The sequence below is a fragment of the Mustela erminea genome, chromosome 11 (assembly GCF_009829155.1).
Source record: "Mustela erminea isolate mMusErm1 chromosome 11, mMusErm1.Pri, whole genome shotgun sequence".
Taxonomy (NCBI): Eukaryota; Metazoa; Chordata; class Mammalia; order Carnivora; family Mustelidae; genus Mustela; species Mustela erminea.
The window spans coordinates 18,548,041-18,568,166 of record NC_045624.1 but is presented as its reverse complement, the minus strand read 5'-3'; the positions used below and the strand labels follow the sequence as shown (position 1 = coordinate 18,568,166).

Here is a 20,126-nt window from a genome sequence, read left to right as displayed (position 1 = left end):
AATGGAAATAACTTCCACGATTTCAAATTAGAATTTTCAATCATGTCTGTAATAAACTCTAAGCTCTTTGAAGGGGAAGACAAATGAGAGCAATTATATTATATTTTTTAATAAACTAATTTATTCTTCTGACACACGGGATTACCATCCATTTTATTATTGGTCTGGAAAGTACACATCTGAGCTAAGTTTACACTTGTTCAGAATATTTCCAAATCAATCACTGCAGCATCTCACCTACTACGGTTCAGGGAAAATCAGCATCAGCTACTTCTGATGGAAGCCCGTGGTTTTAAAGGAGCAAGCAGAGGATGCTATAAAGGTTTTAAAACCCAAAAATGCTTAAATAGCATCTGCTCTGACCTCTTTGTTTTCAGTTTGGGAAGCAGAAGTCCAAAGAGCCACAGCCTTTGCCCAAGGTCATACAACGAGTTAGCAGGGAGTGAAAGACTTAACCAGAATCTGAGCTTAGTTGGTCTCTTGAGTATTCACTTCTCTCTAAGTCTTCTAAGTCTTTCTGCTCTAACTACCTCTTAATTATTTATGGGATGATTACCTAGTTATGGATTATTCCGCTCCTTTCTTTTCTCTTTCTCCATCTCCCTGCTTATCACCATGCATGCATGCATTGGGTGGCATACCATTGAATGAACAGGAGTTGGATGTTTTACCCAATAATTTAGTGACCCATCTGCTACTGGGTTTTTTTATTCAAGTTCTCAAAATGCTGCAACTTTTGGCTAAAAAGAATGTGGGGGGTACTGTCGATACTAAGTTAAATTCAGGTAAAATTTTGCTCCTTCACAACTTAAGTTTAATAAGAAGTCTACTTCAGAGCCCAGTTGTCTTGTTGACATTATTACTTTCAGTATCTCAGGAAGGAGTAGATGATAAAGCCTTTACAATGACATTGGTTAGTTATCCCTCTTCCTCAAGGAAGTAATCAGTCAGAAGGGCAGCCAGCTTTTGGAAAGAAAGGTGACTTTGTCCATTACCCACTTGGAGGGGCAAAAAGCGAGGAACACATGACTCGATGAAAAAGCCAAAACTCATTTCTGTAACTTCTGGAATGCTGACTCAGCAGCATGACTTCATTATTCGTTTTAGAGCCCTGAACTCCCAGATCAAATCCAGTGCTGTTCAAATATTAACTACAAAGTGTGTAAATGAATTTCGAATTACCGAAATACTGCCGTATTCCATTACCATGGAAGGCAGAGTTGAGTTAGTACGTGAATTTTATTTTGTCCCTATTACCTGAATCATGACTAAAATTTGCTGTGTAACTTTTCTTTGCAATTAGTACTTCCACTTTGTACCGCTTCCATTATGTCCATATTATGGCATATTCTGCTTAATCTTTGTGTTGAGTCTGTAGAGTCTATATGACATACAGGGTTCAAAGTCCTTGATTGTGAGGCCTTCGACAAATGGCTGTGTGCTCATTTGTGCAGTGTGGATATTTGCCGTAGCTATGTCAAAGGGTTGTGTATGCCAGTGCACCTAAAATTTAGACCTTTTTTTTAAAGATTTAATTTATTTATTTGACAGACAAAGATCACAAGTAGGCAGAGAGGCAGGCAGAGGTGAGGGTGGGGAAGCAGGCTCCCTGCCAAGCAGGGCTCCATCCCAGAACCCTGGGATCATGACCTGAGCTGAAGGCAGAGGCTTAACCCACTGAGCCATCCAGATGCCCCTAGACATTATTATTAATAGTATCTCAATCAAGACAGATTCTCGCACCCGGCATGAGACATAACTAGGTAGCCATGGAAAATACAGATTTCTTTCAGGGATTTAGGACTCTGGACGCCACCCTGTAAAGGGAGGCAGATGGCAAAGCTTTCCCCGGGGACTGTGGACAGCCCCTAGTTAGCACCTTCTTTCCACCCCCACCCCCAGACTCTCGGGACCGCCTGCAGGTCCAAGAATGACAGTTGCTGTGTGGGAATTGCTGGTTTTACTGGGGCTTTCTTTCCTCCATTTACAACGAAGAGAGCTGAAACTTGGCAGTAGCTTTCAGAGATGCCGTGATAACTTTTATGATGAGTGTGGCAGAGTGGGAGGTGGAACCAGGGACAAGAGACTAGAAAGGTCTTGCTTCTTTGTGGAAATTTCTGAAGAGTTCTTGAATAAGAAGAGCACTTATACTCCAGATATACAAAGGTATATCAACAGACTATGTACATTAAAACATACAGACCTGGAGTACCTGGATGACTCAGTGGGTTGGGGGCTCTGCCTTCAGCTCAGGTCATGATCCCAGGGTCCTGGGATTGAGCCCCGCTCGGTGGGGAGCCTGTTGCCCCGTCTCTCTCTGCCTGCCTCTCCGCCTACTTGTGATCTCTGTCAAATAAATAAATAAAATTTTTTAAGAAAAAACAACAACACATATGATCTATGTACATTAAAAACCAGTAAGTAAAAAAATAATAATAATAACAAATAAATAAATAAATAAAAATAAAAACCAGTAAGTAGATGAAAAATGGTTTGACTTCATGAATATTAAAAGACTGTGAGGAGGTAGGTGCAGTCCGATGTTGTTGGTAGGAAGAAAAATCAATGCAACTCTTTTAGGAAGCAGTTTGGCAGCATTGCCCAAGTCCTAAATACTGTACTTACCTTTGACTAAATCTGCCTTAAAAATCTATCCTCAGGAAAGAAAGTGTTTAAAATTGGAAACAAAGGGGCACCTGGGTGGCTCAGTTGGTTAAGGGTCTACCTTCGGCTCAGGTCATGATTGCCCAGGGTCCTGGGATCGAGCCCCATGTCCACATAGGTTCCCTGCTCAGCGGGGTGCCTGTTTCTTCCTCTACCTCTGTGTCCCTCTCCCTCTCCTTCTGTCCCTTCCCCTTACTCATGCTCTCTCCCTCTCCAAATAAATAAATGAAATCTTCTTTTAAAACAAAAACAAAAAGCTTTGCGCAGTGGCAGTATCGTAGCCAATAAGGTTTATCCGAGGCGCGATTATTGCTAATTAAAACCAAAACAAATAAGTAAAATAAAATTGGAAACAAAGTGTCCAACAGTCTGTCAACCCAAATATTTCAACTGTAATAGAGAAAATTGGTAAACATCACACAAAACAAAAACTAAAAAGAAATGCAAAAATGTGGTACATCTTTATAATGGACTTCTAGGAGTAATCTTTGTTTCTGCTTCATCTTTGGGTTGAGTCTGTATAGTCCATATGACATGTATATTAATTTCCCAATCAGAGAAAGATTAAATAAACTCTATTTGAAAACTTGAAAAAGGGGGCACCTGGGTAGCTTAGTGGGGTAAGCCTCTGTCTTCGGCTCTGGCCAGGATCTCAGGGTACTGGGATCGAGCCCCGCATCGGGCTCTCAGCTTAGCGGGGAGCCTGCTTCCCCCTCTCTGCCTGCCTCTCTGCCTACTTGTGATTCTCTCTCTGCCAAAAATAAATAAAAATCTTAAAAAAAAAGAAAAGAAAACTTGAAAAAGGAGACCTGCCCAGCTTACCAACATGCCCTTCCTGTCCTCACTAGTATAAATATTTGCCAGTGCAATCAATGGGGAGAAAGAGGTGCAGTTCAGTGCCATTAAAATAAAGTAAGAAGAAAAACACACAGGGAAGAACAGCCCATTGAAAAAGGGAAGGTGAGGAAAGTATGAGAAAATCATCTGTCTGTGCCAGAACAAAGTACGAACATTGTCATATTCCCGACTGGGCGCAAGAGACCAGTCAAGGTGACATCACCCCCCCCGCTCTCTCCGATCTCCCCACCTGCCTCCCTGTCCACTCAGGCCACTTTGGGAACCGCTGCACAAAGGTGCACCTCAAAGAGAGAAACCATGGGAGGAAACCACCTCCACCCAGGTCACCAGGTCATTAGGGTGACCTGGAACTCTGGTTTCTGGAATAGGATCTTTGGTCCACATCTGGCAGTTGGCTTCTGAATGTCATGGTCTTTGAAGAGACTTGCTGTCCAAGTCATGAGCTGGAAAAGGCCTAAATCAAATGTGTGTTCATCGCTCCCGTCCGAGCAGCTAAGCACTATCTAATACAAAACGTGATGCCTGGAAGCCACGGCTGCTATTGTAATGCTCGATGATAAAGATCAAGCTTTCATTTTCCTGGAGCCTCAATAAGTGCTGGTAAATTATTTATCCCAATTGGGTTACATGATTTCATTTCACCGTGTCAGTGTGTATCATGGAGGCCCATTCTCATTGGACAGTTTGGGGCATTTTCCTATTTTCTCCTTGGGGCACCTTGTCGCCTCCCTCCTCTGCCTCCCGCTACCACCGTCGCTGTGCTGATTTAGCGTCGTCTCTGCTACTGGGTACTAGTCTGCAAGATGAATGAATTTCATTCCATCTTTAAATATTTATGTTTCTTTATGACCTAATATATCATCATGGTTATGGGTAATTTTTTTTTCCCCTAACTACAGAAGACACACCATCAGTTACCTGTCAATTTTGTTTAATAACTCAGCTTTGCAAATCTGGGACACTGTTCATCTGAGGCTCTTGAGGACTCTTTTAGTCTCTGAGTCCACTTCAGAGTGTCATTCTGGAATTTAGAAAGTTCTTCATTGCACAGAGGATATTGAAACGTTAAGGACTTAAGTGGCTCACCGTTTATCGTGTATCACACTGGTGGAACCAGGACTGACGGGAAATGCAGGCATCTTCGTTTTCTTGTTTGCTCCCAGCGTGGAACAATGGTCTCTGTAGAAAACCAGCCAGTATCCCTGGAAACAATTCATCAGATTTTTCTAAAGAAATCCAATTTCATCTGGCTAGGTGGGCTCAATGTTACTTAAGATAAATGATAAAAATATCAACATCATAATACAAAGAAACCCAGTTCTTTTGGATTAATCTCAGTCAAAAGCATCACTGTCCACTTGCTGCTTCTTTCTCCTTCCCGAACGCTTTTAGGTCCTTGGCTTAAGGAGATGGGAATGGTTCTGTAACTCTTCCCACACCAGAGAGACTCTGGGTCAGAATCCCAGCTAGGTTCAGGTCCTTTGGGAATCACAGCAGCTGGGGTGGGTCCTCAGGAATCTGTACTTTTCATAAGCTCCCGAGGCACTTTCTAGTTGGAGAACCACCAGCCGAGAACTGCAGCCACCATGCCCCTTCTAACCTTGAAAGAATCACGGGCCCCCAATTTTCTGTCATTCCGTTAGGTAAGTCTAGATTTCAATCTGTGTTCTTTTCCAGCAAGTTTTAAAATGTGTTCTTAGGTAGTTCCCTAATTGGGCAGCTCTCTCCCTTACCTGTGCATCCAAGAGACACCACATTAGATGATGCAGGGCCTCATTTCTCACGGGGGCTGGTATCAGGGAGGAAGCCATGGTGTGCCAAGGAACGTGCAATGCCATCAGATAAAGATGCATCTTCCTACAGTATCAAGTTTTTCTTAAAATTTGTATTTTTAAGTTCCAACAGATGTATTATGGGGTATGGGTAATTTGTGTAGGTTTTATGCTGAACATGAAGCTTCAGAAAGGTTCCTGACCGTATCTGATACTGGGCTCCCGGAAGTCTGCAGGCTGTAGTCAATTTGCCTCTCATATTAGAAGTACCTCTGTCTGCCTTCAAGGTTACCTTTGACCAGTGATTTCTAAATATGTGGTTTTAGGAAGTGAAAGTGAGCTCTCATTTACAGAAAACTAGCCCCAAGAGGACCCTCTGTGCAAGGATGTTGACCCTTTTGCTGCCTGAAATCACTCATAAACTTGCCAATATAAAATGAGCATTTGCTATTCCTGCCACTATTTAGGAAGTATTTGTGAAAGCGTATTCTTTTTTTTTTTTAAGAGTATATTAATTAGAAAAGGAGGTTTAGCAGAGCAGGAAAAGGAATTACTAACCATGTGAAAAGACACCAGTACCGTTACTGACCATATTCCCATTGTAACAACAATTTATAAAATATTATATATATATAATATATAAAATATTATATAATATATATATAATATTATATTCCTTACTACAAGGATAACTTACTTCTCCCAGAGGATGTTCTTTTTTATCAAGATGTTCCTGATGAACAAGAAACAAATTCAAGACTCAAGTCCAATGATCCTGGTAGGTCTGCAAGATCCCTTCTTCTCTGGAGTTGCCTTAGGCCTTCTGCCTTTCTGCCCTCCGCTGGGGCAAAGTGCCTTTCCTTTCAGGAAGAGCGAAGGAAGTAAACTGTGCCTGGGAAGGCTTCTCAGTTCTTGGCCTAACCAGCTGTGACAGCATCGCTTGGCACAGAGCCTGTACTCAACTCTACCTCCTGGGTAATTTGTAGTAAATATGCAAGTTAGTGTAGATTCCAGAAGGGTTAGTGGTGGCATAATGTTGGTTTTAAGAAGGGCAGATGGCTGCCTTCTCCTTTCCTGACCACACCCCCCATCTGCTCTCCGCGGTTGGAGACTCACTGTAATGCATGCTTCTCTTATGGGTACTACTCTCCTCTCCTTCACCCAGGCCAGTGGCCTTGCAGCCAAATGGATCTCAAGTCTGCAACTTTTTGCCGGAATTAAAGCTAATTCCCCCACCCCCAGACCATTCTGTGTACCACTATCACCTTAATCTTCCAGATGCACAACTTGGATGGTGCTTCCGTTCTCAACAGAACCTTGGGGGGTGAGGAAGGGAGGTCCTTTACTGACTTGACTAAGTCTAAGGTTCTTTATTAATTTAACTAGCCTGCTGTCAAACAGTCTGCCTTCTGACTTTTACTAGCTTTTCCCACAACTCTGCTGTCCACCTACACTCCCCAGGCCAACCACATTCCCCCTCCCAGGAGGAGTCTCTGCTTCTGCTCTTCTCTTTTCCCTTAATCTAGAATTTCCTTCCTGGAAGCCCTGCCTGGCAATATCGTACCCCATATGAAGTCTTCCTTGATTCTTCGCCTTCCCCTCAGCGTGGTAGGATTTCTCCTTCCTCTGCTATAAAGTTATAACATTTATACAGCCTTCATGTCACGTGGAGCATTATTCTTGTCTGTATCCATGAAGAAGGAGAGTTAGAAACTCGGGTGCATATCCCGCCACAGCCTCTCCTTCTTTGGGACGCTGAGCGAGTCCTGTAACTTGGTATACTTCAGTTTCCTTATCTGAGAAAAGGCTCCCTAAGTATAGCGAGGATTAAAAGACGCAGTACTTGGAAATGAACCTTGTCAACAGAAACTCAACCATTATTTCCCTGTTTCCCTTATCTTTCCGACTTACCTCTGAGCTATTTGAGGAGAGAGGCCGTATCTTGCTCACCATTATATAATTCCATGACTATCCTTACATTGCTATGAATACACTATTATTATTTCAAATAATGGCTAATATTTATGGACCATGTATGTTAGTAGGGCACCATTCCGAGTGCTTTATAGGGATGAATTAATTCTTCCAATAACCCGAAGAGGTAAGTACCATTATTATCCCACGTTATGGAGGAGAAAACCACACATTTCACAGAGCCTCCAACAAATAAGTAAATGAACGAGGGATTGAATAAGACAAAACCAGCTTTCACGGTGCCTGCCAGATGATTATTTCTCTCCCTCCCCATGCTGGCCCTACTTCTTTTTCTTTGGAACCTGCTAAGTCAATATAGCATTAGGCCAAATCTCGAGTGAACGGAGACCCTGAAAGATGGGAGGTCTCCCAGAGCCTTCATTCAGGCTTATTCTCATGAAGAAAGCTCCGCTGAGCTCCAAGAGGACAGAGATCGTGTGTGTCTTGTTCTCCTTTATATGCATAGGACCGAGAATAAGGTCTAGTGATCGACAAATCCCGGTGGAATAAGTGATTTCTAAACAGCATGGTCATTACCCCGAAAACCACACAAGTGGCTGACAATGGAGATGGTGAACAGTGTCCCCTCTTCCTTCCCCAGGCAGTATTACGAGATGTTATACAACACGGCCGACGAACTCCTGAACCTGGTGGTGGACCAGGGCGTGAAGTACACGGAGCTAGAGTACATCCACGCCCTGACCTTGCTGCACCGCAGTCAGACTGGGGTAGGAGACCAGACCACCCAGAACATGAGGCTGCAGCGGCTCAAGGAGATCATTTGCGAGCAGGCTGCCATCAAGCAGGCCACCAAGGATAAGAAAATAACTACGGTTTAATCGGGCGCACTGCTGGGGGCGGAGGGGGGGGCGCGGGGGGGACGAGCAGGGTGGGGGCCACCATTTTTGTTCATTCAGTCCTCTTTGCTTCTTTCTCTGGTATCTTATTGGGTGTATTCGGAGTGGATTTGCTTTTCTCTATGCTGATGCTTTAGTGGAGAGAAGACGTGAGGGTATTTTTTTGTGTCTCTTTGGGCTTTTCCTATAAACTCTAAAGGGAGTTTGCAGTACAGACTGTTTTGATTTCATGTCTTCTCTAGCGCAGTCGGTTCCAAAGGATAGAGTGACGAGGGTGAGGTGGGAGGAAGGTTTATCAAATTGGACTCTGAAAAAAATGAGTGCACAAATTACAGCTACCAGCAGTCTTTGGAAAGCAGACTGGCTCCCTCAGTTTTCGTCCCTTCCTAAAACACTTTATAGGGTTCTCTTGCACAGACAGTAGCTTCTGACTCTCTCTACCCCGTCAGTTTACAGTTCAATGAAATGAGCATATGTGCATTGCCTTCCGTCTCTGTTGCCAACCTCAGATCAGTGGCTTCTCAACTGGCTGTAATTTTCAACAAGTTTTCCTAACCAAAATAGGACCTCTTTGGGGCTAGGGGGAAAAGTCCTTTATCTCGGTCCCTGAGCAAGTTCTGTGTGCGGCAGCTTGTACACAGAATGTAGTCAGCGTATTGCCTTTTTGTCTTTACTGCTGCTGCATCAAAACCAATAGCCTTCAAATTAATCACAAAAATGGAACAATGAAAGGCAGTCTGCCTTTCTCTTGATTTTTTAACCTCTGCTTTCCAAGAGAAAATCGTGGGTGAAGAACTTTGATTCTCAGTTAAACACTGTTTGGATGTGAGCAGTTCTTAGATGCTTACTTGCTCTCGATGTGAGCCCCTAGGTCTTCCTCACCTTAGAAAGTTGCCCTGGTCCACTCAGCTGAGTGCCCGGAAGATGGGACGGCATGACATTCAACCTCTGTGTACCCACCAGCGGAGGCCATTTCTAAAATGTTCCCAGATGGTTTGGCTGCTCACCTCTCCTGGCACACTGGACCCCGCCATTGTCCCCCAAGTCTCCAAGTACTCCTGCTGCCCATGGTTGATATGTCACAGGAGAAAGCAATGCACTGATTGGGACACACCTTGGAAACACGTGGAGGGTAGAGCAGGAAGGATACATGGCGATGCCCCATATTGTGATGGTCCAAAATTGTACACCTGTTTGTACAGGTTTGGTCTTTGTGGGAAAAGCAGAAATTAAAAAAACTTTTGAGAAGCTGAAATAACTGCTGTGTGTTGTTTTTCTTGAGTTCTTTATTCATCAAACATTCCTAATGTGTGCCAAATGCTGCAAGGCCTACAGCCAGATACTAGACAATGAGGGAGGGCACTTCATTGTCTACCTTTAAGACAGGGTATGGACACAGAATGCTAACCAAAACCCTAATGGATGTACACTCAGGGCTGAGTTAGAAATCAGAACTGACAGTGGGAATTCAGCAGGCAGCTGAAAGATGGTCTTCCAGAGGTTTCTAGAAGGAATACTGTAAATCTGTGTGATTCAGAGTCTGGTCAGAAAGAAGTTGAATCCATGTAGGAGAAAACCATGGAAGCAACAACATCGTAGGAAAGTAGTCTACCCAAGAAGTTGGGGTGGGAGAGGGGAGTTGAGGGAACTTCGAGCTGACCCCTTTGGTCTGGAGGCTGCCTACAGGTGGCCATGGCTTCCCAGCATAGCTTCCGTACCTTTTCTTCTCCTTCCTTTCATTCTAGGTATAGACCTCTGGGGTGGTTACAAGGATACCAGAAGAGCTAGGGGTGGAATAGGTGAGTTTTTAAGATAGTTTTATTGGATGTGAAAAGGGACATGGATTTGGAGTGAGTAGAATGCCAAGAACACTGAGAACCAGCAGGAAAATGGCAGATGGGCTGCTGCGGGGGAGCGTTTAGAAAAGTAGAATCCCTGCTTTGCTTACAATAATGATAGGATTGAAAAATGTCAGTTCTGCACAGAAAAAGTGATCTGTGCCTCTTTGTCCAAGACATTCAAGGCGCAGATTTCCTTATAGGATGGCACATCACTCGTTTTTTAACAGGTCCAGGACAGCCCATGTCCTGTTCGGTGGATGGCCAAATGGATGCAGACAGAAGGACTTCATTCATAGAAGCAAGACCTCATTCTTGCCTGAATGTTTGCTCAGCCTGACCATCATTAATTTATGTTTCAAATAGCTTGGGGAGAAAAACGCAAATACTAGCCAAGCTGAACTGGCAACCAAACCCAACAATCCTCCTGCCAAGTCATATCCATGAATGTCTTAGCGCTACTGCGGTCAAGAAGATGCCATTGCCTGTTCCACAGCTCAGGTGATAGGGTATTCATGTAACGGCAAGCAGGAGGAGCAGTCCCTTGGGACATGGAGCTTATACATCCACTCTGACGAAGAGTTAACCAACTTCCCCCGATCTTGCCCTCCCCCGAGTTTTTATTTGCAGTTCACTGGGCCCTTCCTGGCTCGTCAGAACCTAGAAGATCCCCCCTTTATCATGTGTGGATGGAACAAATGGATTCGTGCCTCCTGGGTTCCATGAACGGCCTGAGGCCACTAGGTTCCCGATTCTCTGCCACTTAGCACCCGGGGCGCAGAATTTCCACAGGAAAACACAGCTGTCAGGCTTCAACGAGCCCTAGCTGGTCTCCACTCCACTAGAGGCAGCCCGGCAAAGTGGCTGTCCTCGGAGCAGGAGGGGATAGGAAAACAAGGAGTGTCCCAGTCAACCAGAATGTGCTAGAAGAAGCAGAGCTAGTGCGGAAATTCACACACCTGAGAGCAATTGTCTTAATGGGGCAGGGATGTAAAACAAATTGGGCCTAATTTGGAGGGAGGGTAATGAGGTACCAAGAAGAAGAAAACAAAGAAAGACTGGGCTCAGCAAAGGTCTCGGCTCTGTCCTAATTAGGCCTGGCTGTTATAAGAAGCGCATAATTAATAAACGTGTGACCAGATGTGAAATACAGCAGAGCCTTGCCCTGCAATGGAAGTCATAATGAAGTGCACACAGCTGGAAGGAGTTGTCCTCGTTTGGCGGAGGCGGGCGGCCTGCCTGGAATTTTGAAGAGGTGTAGTAAGAGGCCCACCACGGGTCTACACCTGAAAACAACTAATCCTTTTCCAGCCCGCCCGTCGGTAATGGGATAGAGCTAATTATCACGAGTGTAATGAGATGCAAAAGCCACCGGAATTGAGTTGGAAATCTCTCTAAAAGGGAACTCGGAGGCCAACCCGGGAGAAGCCTCTGCTAATGGGGCGAGGTGTGAGGCCTGAGGAATGCGGGCCTGGTTTGAGGGGGTTGTTTCGACCGCCTTGCCGAAGACTCGTGTCTGTAATTAAAAATATTGCCGGGACAGTCACACACCTGGAGCGGGAGCCCCTGGGAGCCTGGGAATGCAGGGACCTGTAAAGGGACCTCTAAAGGCTGCACATGGAGTTTTTTTTAAATGTATAGACAGCTTATGTGTGTCCCTAGAAATGAGGGGGAAAAACATGAGGTTAGGAGCGGTCGGGTGAGTGTGGCTCCCGTTATATTCCATCCCTCTTAGAAATGTGGCCTCAGATTGCTGCTGACTTTGCAATACATAGCGCAAGAGGAGAAAAACTGCCCATCTCTCCAACTTCCAACCCGACGTACCTACCAGGCGGAGCGTTCTTTCACAAGTGTATTTACTGCAAGCGATCAGGAGGACAGCACCTGGTTTTTGCTATTATTTTTGTGATTGCTATCCTGGTATTTTAGATATCACTTTTTGAGCACTGGGCGAAATGCTATCTACCACATTATTCCATTGAATCCTCAAAAAAATCCTATAGACTGTTACTATTATCATCCCTACTTTGCAGAAGAAACCAAGGCTCACAGTGAGACGTGGCCCAGACAATGCCAACGCCAGAGTTCAGGCTTGGCACTCCGCCTCGTCTCATCCGCAGGGAGAAAGGAGAGACCCTCACAAGCTGTATTTGAGCCTCGAGGGACTTCTCATCGGCTGTATCCTCTCCTACAGCCGCCAAGGGGAGCCACTCCCAGACTGGATTTAAGACAGCCTTTCCCCATCTCCTCTGGGGCTGCTCAGCTTCCTCTGGCCAGCATATGTACAAAATTCTTGGACACAGGAACTTTCGGGGCGGGGGGGGGGGAGCGGGGAGGCGTGTCAGTTGGGCATCTGACTTCGGCTCAGGTCATGATCCCAGGGTCCCGAGATGGAGCGCCACATCGGACTCTCTGCTTGGCGGGGAGTCTGCTTCTCCCTCTCCCCCGCTCCTGCTCTCTGTCTGTCTCTCTCTTACTCTCTCACATGTGCATGCTCTCTACTAAATAAATAGAATCTTTAATAAAAGAAAGAAAGAAAGAAAGAAAAAAACCCACAAAGCTTCCATAAAATAATTTCAAAAAAAAAAAAAAACAAAACAAAAAACAAAAAACAAAAAGACCTTTCGGTCCCTAGAGGCTGATGATGACCCCTACTTGGACCAAATTCTGGAGTATTGGGCAGTGGGGACTAAATGTTTAGGTTTTAGAATCCTCTATACCTTGGCTCAGAAAGTCACCTCAGCCTTATAGAACTGGTTTGCTGTTGTATAAACTATTAAATGCTGTAAGCTTCAGTTTCCTCATCTGTGAAATGGGATAATAATAATAATAATAATGATAGCTCCTATTCCACAGTTTCTGCATAAAGTAAAAGGTTTTCAGCTTCTACCATTTGATAAATATGACAAATGCATCGTAAGCAATATTCTAATAGTATTTCGTCTGTTTCTTTGAGGAGCTGTTGACCCAATGCCTAGAAAACCTGCCCTGTGGATGTGGCATAGGAGCGCAGCCATCTTGACAGGGCGTATTGTCAGAAAGGCCTGGGACATGCCAGGCAGGGCCCGGATGCTGCTCCTTGTACTTAAAGCCTGAAGCCTCCAGACCCCAGCAGTTCAGAGTTTGTCACTGCATTGTCTGAGTCTCCTCTCCAGCACAGGACCCCTGCCCTCCAGTGTCTGCTTCCCTTTTAGCTTTTAGTGAGTTTGCATCTCATTGCCTGCCCGTGGATGATGCGCATCTCATTAAACTGAAGGCTCCAGGACCCATTAGGGACCAGGCCTTAACAGACAGGATAGCCTTCTGCCCGGGTTTGAGTTTGCGGTCACTCTTCCTGCCTGCGCTGAGCAGTGTCGGATCAGGGATCTCTAAAAGAAGTTCGTAAATGGATCTACGAAACTGAGCAGGAAAAACGTCTTTTTTTCCCCTGTACACCAAATCTGGCTCTGAGCTCCCACTTAATATTCTCAGCAACTGCCTTAAACACAGTAATTTGTTGTGTTTTCCTGGTAGGGAGGTAGGGAAGAGGCTTCCCTTCCTTTGGGTTGTGTCAAGGTTCCATTGCTAAAGCACAGTCGGAAAATGGTGAAGACAGAACGGTCATCTGTGTGTCCTCAACACTTCACCACCCCTGCTCCGGACACCCTCTGCTGCTCCAGATGTGGAAGTCCTGTCTCCTGCATGCCCTGCACTCACCCCCACCCAAGGACCTGCCTGCTGGGGGTGCTGTGAGCTAGGTGCAGGTCCAGAGCTGCCTGGAATCCACCTCAGGTCTCTTCCTAGCTTTGGGGACTGACACTCCAGGTGGGACAGTTCTCCCCTCTTTGCACCAAATGCTAAAGTGTGTTTTTCTTTCCACCACGGGGATGTCCTGGATCATTCAAGACAGTAGCCTGTTTAAGGGAGTTTCCCAAATGTCTCTCTTCCTGTCCTTTCCCTTTCTTTTCTTTTTCTGCCCTGAAACAGGAAGTTTATTAAGGGGACACCTGGGGCGGGGTCAAGGGCACCGGGGCTTCAGGAGGAGTCCCCAGATAATCTGCCCATAAGGTGGCCGACGGAGGGGATGTCCCTTTTATTCTAATTTGGGGTGGAGCGATGACCTCAATTTCTCAGTAACAAATCTATTGTGGATTCGTAAGAGCTGAATCAAACTTTGGAGAGCATTTATCCCACCTATTCCCTTTTCTGAATGGTCAAGTAAGATGTTCCAGGAGAAGAGAGTAGAGACACTTGGTGACTGAGGCAGGACCACATCCAGATCTCTTGACTGTCAATACCAGGGACCCTGCCTTTGGGAGCCCACACGTGCCCCACACTGGTAAGCTGCCGAGTAGAGCGATAGAAGGCAAGACCGGGCCTCCAAAGACATGACATGTCTGCATGTAAAGAACAGGGAAACATACCTGATGTCCTGCTTTCCGCCTTCCAGGAGTATAGTAGGATTGTATTTCCTGGCTCCTTTTTGTTTGGGTGGAACAATGTTATTAGGTAGCCAGTGAGTTGTAGGTAGAAATGTAACATTTCCTCAAGTATTTAATTACTGTGTGCAACCCTCCAGAGCTCACTGCCCCCCCCCCCCATGACATCCAGCAACTGCCAGACAGCGACCATTCAGTGTGCTTGGGTCCCAGAAGGAGGACAACGCAGAGCAGAGCCCAAGCTGACATGCCCTTGACGTGTGACATAAGAATGAAATGAATCTTTGTTATTGAAATTCAGGGGTTGTTTGTTCCTGCAGCATAGCCTTGCTTGTCCTGACTAATATGCATGACAAAGAGACTGACCTTAATGAGAGCAGAAAGAACAAGGAACTTTTTTTAAAAAAGGGTGAAATTATTGTCATCAAAGAGAGCTGGTTGTGTGGAGTGATGGGAACAGAAGCCAAATTTAGAGACATGAGGGAGAAGAGTACCTTGCCAGGATCAAGAGCTTGTCAGCACATTTGTGCTAGAGATAGAAATGACTAGGGATGTGTTGTTCACTCAAAGAGTGACCCTGGAGCCCCCCCGCCCCTCACTTTATGTCTTTTAATGTTTCTGTCCCCATCTTTGATCTCCTGACACTCCTGGTATTGGTGGGTAATCTACACAGTTCTCAGTTCAGTATTTCTGATTATTCATAGGAAAGCTTCTAGAAACACCCACTACATACAGAGAAAAAAAAAAAGAGCATTACAATTAACTGTTTTAAAGCTTGAAAATGCCTAAACAAGAGGCCATATATCTCTGCCCCTGAATTTTCTCTGGGGTCTAATCATCTCACTGGACCAACCCTTTTTACCTTGGAAGCTTTCCATCACAGGGCCATTCGATACCAGTCCCTAGAATTGAGTTTTTATCCTCTGATAACCTAGGTCCACTCACAAAAACATGAAAAGACTGGCAAAAAATCAATTTTCTGTTTTTCTACCATCTTCGTCAATAGCTCAGAGTTTCTTGTATTTCTCTGGTGTCCCAATGGAAGTAAATGTTAGTGGTTATGAAAGAGATCCGAAGTTGCGATTTTAAAATGAGGAAACATAACACCGAAATGCTGTTAGCTCAGCTAATTTTAAGATACTATTAAAGCACAAGGCACTAGGTCTTTTGGTACTTAAAGCACCACAATTCACTCATCTGCAGGATAGGAAGCATTGAGGTGTTTTCACAGGAGTTACGGAAATTCTTAAGTTTGCAGGTTTATTAACTATTACCGTTTCCTTGAATTTTTATTTCCATGTTCCCAGATAGAGCAAGTCATGGCACAGGTCCTGCCGCAGCAGACCCCTGAGATGGTTGCACAGTGCCCTAGACCCTACTCAGAGCACAGAAGTAAAAGTATCTATGTAATTTGCTCTGCATCCCACCCCTCCACTGAGGACTGATTATCTTAGACCATTTGGCCCCTATAATGAAATACCAGACACTAGGTAGGTTAGAAGCAATAGAAATGTATTTGCCACTGTTCTGGGAAGTCCCAAGACTAAAGCACTGGCAGATTTGGTATTTAGTGAAGGAGCTCACTTTGTGGTTCATAGATTGCACCTTCTCACTGTGTCCTCATGTGTAGAAGGGGTCAGGAAGCTCTCTGGGGTCTCTTCTTTTAAGGGAACTAATCCCATTATGAGAGCTTCACTCTCATGACCTAAGTGTATCCCAAGGGCTGCACCTCCTAACACCATCATGTAGGAGATGAGGATTTTAACATACAAATTCTGGGAAAACACAAACATTCAGATCAGAGCATGGAGCTAAGTCAATTTGACATGATATTTGTCCGGTTCCTTTGGTAAACATCAGCAGCCTTCAACCATAGGAAGTAAGGAGTAATATACCTCTTCCCCACAACTTTGCTAGCAAGTAGTAGGTGACAAAGTAAGCAGGCCACAGACAACCTTTATTAGCAACATTCTTAGCTAGGATGAATGTCATCTTTCAAGATGTTCTGTAAGTTCAGTGAATTCCCCTTCTCTGTCCCTGCTCTCCAACCACCACGGTTATCAGAGCATTCATTCCAAGGCAAACACAACAATGCTTTGTTAGCAGGATCAGACTCACCTTCTAGACAGGTCTAGAGACAGAGTTCTTTGTGGGGACCCAGACTCTGAAGCCTGGTTCCATAGCTGTAGGTACTGGCTTTACCTTTTTTAAAATTCATTCATGAAAAGGTGGAAGAGCCAACAGTCTTCGCAGCCAAGTGTATATCTTGAACACATCACCCACCTCTAACCCCTCTCATGCTCGGGCTTTCCTGCCCCTCATTAACATCCCACCTTTCAGATCCATTTCTCTAATGCTGCACATGAGGACATCTACTAATGGTCTTCTTCCTAGTTGTGAACATGACTTTGCAATGGGTGGTCCACATGACCATGGCACCTACAACTTGAATTTCTCAGGCAGGACCCAGGGTCTAGTCCCAGCCTGCCTCAGAACACAAAGGCACTGACGAGGTTCCTCCCAACCCAAAACAAAGCCAGGTCCAAGCCCCTTTATGCGGCACTTCTCTGACCCCCTAAGCCCTCCACCCCACTCACCCACAATCATGAAGTCTGGTCCAAAGACCCCTTCAGCTGGTACACAGAGCCCCCCTGGCCCCTATTGCTGCCGCCAGCTGGCTCCCCCTCCAAGGGTACAGAGCTTGGTGCCCTTATCACACCATCTACCTTATGCTATTAATATCCAGGGCCATGCCACCAGCTCATAGCTTATTAATAATGCAGAGCTGCTGCCCCTGACTTATTACACTACAGACATCCCTCATTTGCATGATTAGCACTTACCTTACTGATTAGAAAGTTTCATCCTGCCCCAAAACCTACCTTTTCTGAATGAATGGCTCTTTTAAAGGGAGGCAGGCTCTCTGAAATGCATCTCCAAACCAAATAAAAAGGAATCAACACCAAGAAGAGGACTGCAACTTTCTTTATGGAATGAGAAAAGAGAAGCTTAAGAAGGTTTTTAAAAGTTCAGCGCCATGCTTATCGAAGGAACTGTAAGTAGCTATGGCTATCAAGGGGCGCCTGGGGAACAAAAAGTTAGAGAAGGTCTTGGGGATTTGTAGAAGATAGGAATGAATTTTTGGTTTTTACCTCGAAGAGTTTAGGGTTTTAGGCAAGAGAGTTAGGATCAGGTTTCGACTTGAGAAATATCACCCTGGAGGAAGATGGTTAATAAATTAGAAAGTGGGCGGCAGGGAGACTAGTAATAATCCAGAAGAAAGATGGTGGTGGCTTGCACGAGGGCAATGGCTGTGCAGATGGACAGAAGGGGATAGATTCAGGAGGTGCGGCGCGTGATGGCTCCCTTACCTCCTTCCAGTCTCTGCTTGGATTTCACCTAAGTGAACCCTTCACGGACTACGTATTTAATGCAGAAGTCCCTCTCCCATATCCTGTCACCCTTCTCTGCTTAATTTTTCTCCATAACATTGATCACCATCTGACATCCCATAGAATTTAGTTGTTAATTTTTTTTGTTTTGTTTTTTTCACCATCTAAGATATGCATTATGAGGGCTGGGGTATTTGTATCTTTTGTTCTCCGGATTTCCAACACCTAGACCAATCCCTGGGACATACTAGATGATCAAGAAAGAATGAATGTAGGGGTGAAGAATGGATAGAATTCCAGGACACAATCATTGGTTGGCTGGGAGAAAGTAAGAGGAGGTGGTAAAGGAGCAAAGGAAGGTCCCCAGGTTTCTGGCTAGGTTACCTGAGGGAGTGAGGTCCCAGTCAGTAAGACCGGGAGCACCGTGGAGGAGGAGAGAAGCGGGGCTGGAAGTGAAGTGAGTGGATAAACTTGAAGCAACTGTGGGACATCTAGAGAAAAAAGAGTAGACAGGAGAGGGGCGCCTGGGTGGCTCAGTGGGTTAAGCCGCTGCCTTTGGCTCAGGTCATGATCTCAGGGTCCTGGGATTGAGTCCCGCATCAGGCTCTCTGCTCAGCAGGGAGCCTGCTTCCCTCTCTCTCTCTGCCTGCCTCTCCATCTACTTGTGATTTCTCTCTGTCAAATAAATACATAAAATCTTTAAAAAATTAAAAAAAATTTTAAAAAAAAAGAGTAGACAGGAGAGAACTTTGGATTGGAGGAATAGATTTCGCAGCTTTTTGAGGCTTTATTCATTCAAAAAATCTTTATTGTGTGCCTGCTTTATTCCAGACACTCTGCCAGGCGCAATGGATACTAAGATGAGCAAAGAGAGGTCATGCAAAGGGACGAGGTTACTCGTAAGGTGACATTTACTACCACAGTTGATAGTTCATGTCACTGAGGGGGCAGGAAGCAGGCAATCTCACAAACTATAGAAGGAACTAGAAACTGGTAGGACCTTTCCAGAATCACAACTTGACGGTATGTCTCAAAAAGCTTGGAAATGGACATGTTGGTGATGCAACAGTTTCTCTTTTAGATACTTACTTGATACGCACAAGACACAGCAAGGCCAGCTTGCACACCAGCAGGCAACTAGGAACTCCACCCGGTGCCGCACAGGACAGGCCCTTAGTCCCAGCACCCTAAGAAGGTCTGTGATGGCCCCTTCTGGATGCAGCTGCAGAAAAGTCAGGGTATAGCTCTGGTCCTTTGCTTAGCCTAAGGCATACTCTCAAAGAAGGGCGCTGGCTGCCTGTTCCAGTTACATACTGCTGTGTAACACGCTAACCCAAACTCATAGTTGGAACTAATCATTTTATTAGATCTCATGGGTCTTTGAATCTCGAATTTGAGCAGAGATTAGCTGGGCACCTCTTCTGCTCCATGTGGTATCTACCAAGGTCACCCTGTGGTACTGAGTTGGCAGCTGGGCTAGTCCGGAGCATTCGAGATGGTTTTACTCACGTGACTGTCATCTCGGCAGGAATGGCTCTGAGGGTCCTCTTCCACCCTGCATTGTCTCAGCGCCTCCACATGTGGGCTCTCCAGCAGAGTAGCTGCACTTTTTCATGATGGCTAGGACACTAAGACACCCAAACAGAAGCTGCCAGTTCTTCTTAAAGCTAGCCCTAAAACTGGGTTGGCATCACTTTGGCTATACTCTAAAGGTCAAAAGGTAATGGGCTGTAATAGATCCCACCTCTCAAACAGAGGAATATTGAAGAATTTTTAGCCATCTTTAATCTGTCTCATTTCCTTTATCTTTTTCTTTTTTAAGATTTTGTTTCTTTATTAGAGAGAGCACAAGCAGGGGGAGTGGCTGGCAGAGGGAGATGGAGAAATAGGCTCCCTGCCAGGGAGCCCAATGCAAAGCTCCATCCTGGGACCCTAGGATCATGACCTGAGCTGAAGGCAGACGCTTAACCAACTGAGCCACCCAGGCGCCCTTGTCAGATTTCTTAGTTCAGGATCACCAAGAGGGCAAGGTCTAGCATGTACATTCTGGTTATTCTCCTGCTCCTCTGCTGTGTGTGTCAATTCCTCCCTGTAAGTGTATTGCAAAGTGAAAAATCTCTCAGCTTCCTTCTCCACAGAAAACTAGGCTTATTATAGCAAACAAAAAAGAGCTCCTGTAATGTCACTCTGATACCTAGACATGAGGCAAACCAAGGCTGTGTGGTTCCTGCAAACTGCTATCCTAGCTCTCCTGGGAAGGCCCTTCACTGTGAAAGAGAAGGAAACAGCCTGGTCTCAGCTGTTCATTTCTGGAAGCATGGCTCAGCCAAGAGGGTGGAGTTTCCACTGATCA

General features: G+C 45.2%; 1 protein-coding gene and 1 pseudogene across 1 annotated transcript in view; both read left to right on the top strand.

Annotated features, from left to right (window-relative positions):
- EXOC4 (exocyst complex component 4) overlaps nt 1-9,383 on the top strand; it is a 725,477-nt gene extending 716,094 nt beyond the window's left edge. The window contains exon 18 of the mRNA XM_032304527.1: nt 7,870-9,383. Coding sequence (XP_032160418.1) covers nt 7,870-8,107 — 238 coding nt within the window. The 3' untranslated portion in view covers nt 8,108-9,383. The remainder of the gene's footprint in view (nt 1-7,869) is intronic.
- LOC116569713 lies at nt 2,920-3,001 on the top strand (annotated as a pseudogene).
- Nucleotides 9,384-20,126: the final 10,743 nt, after the last annotated feature.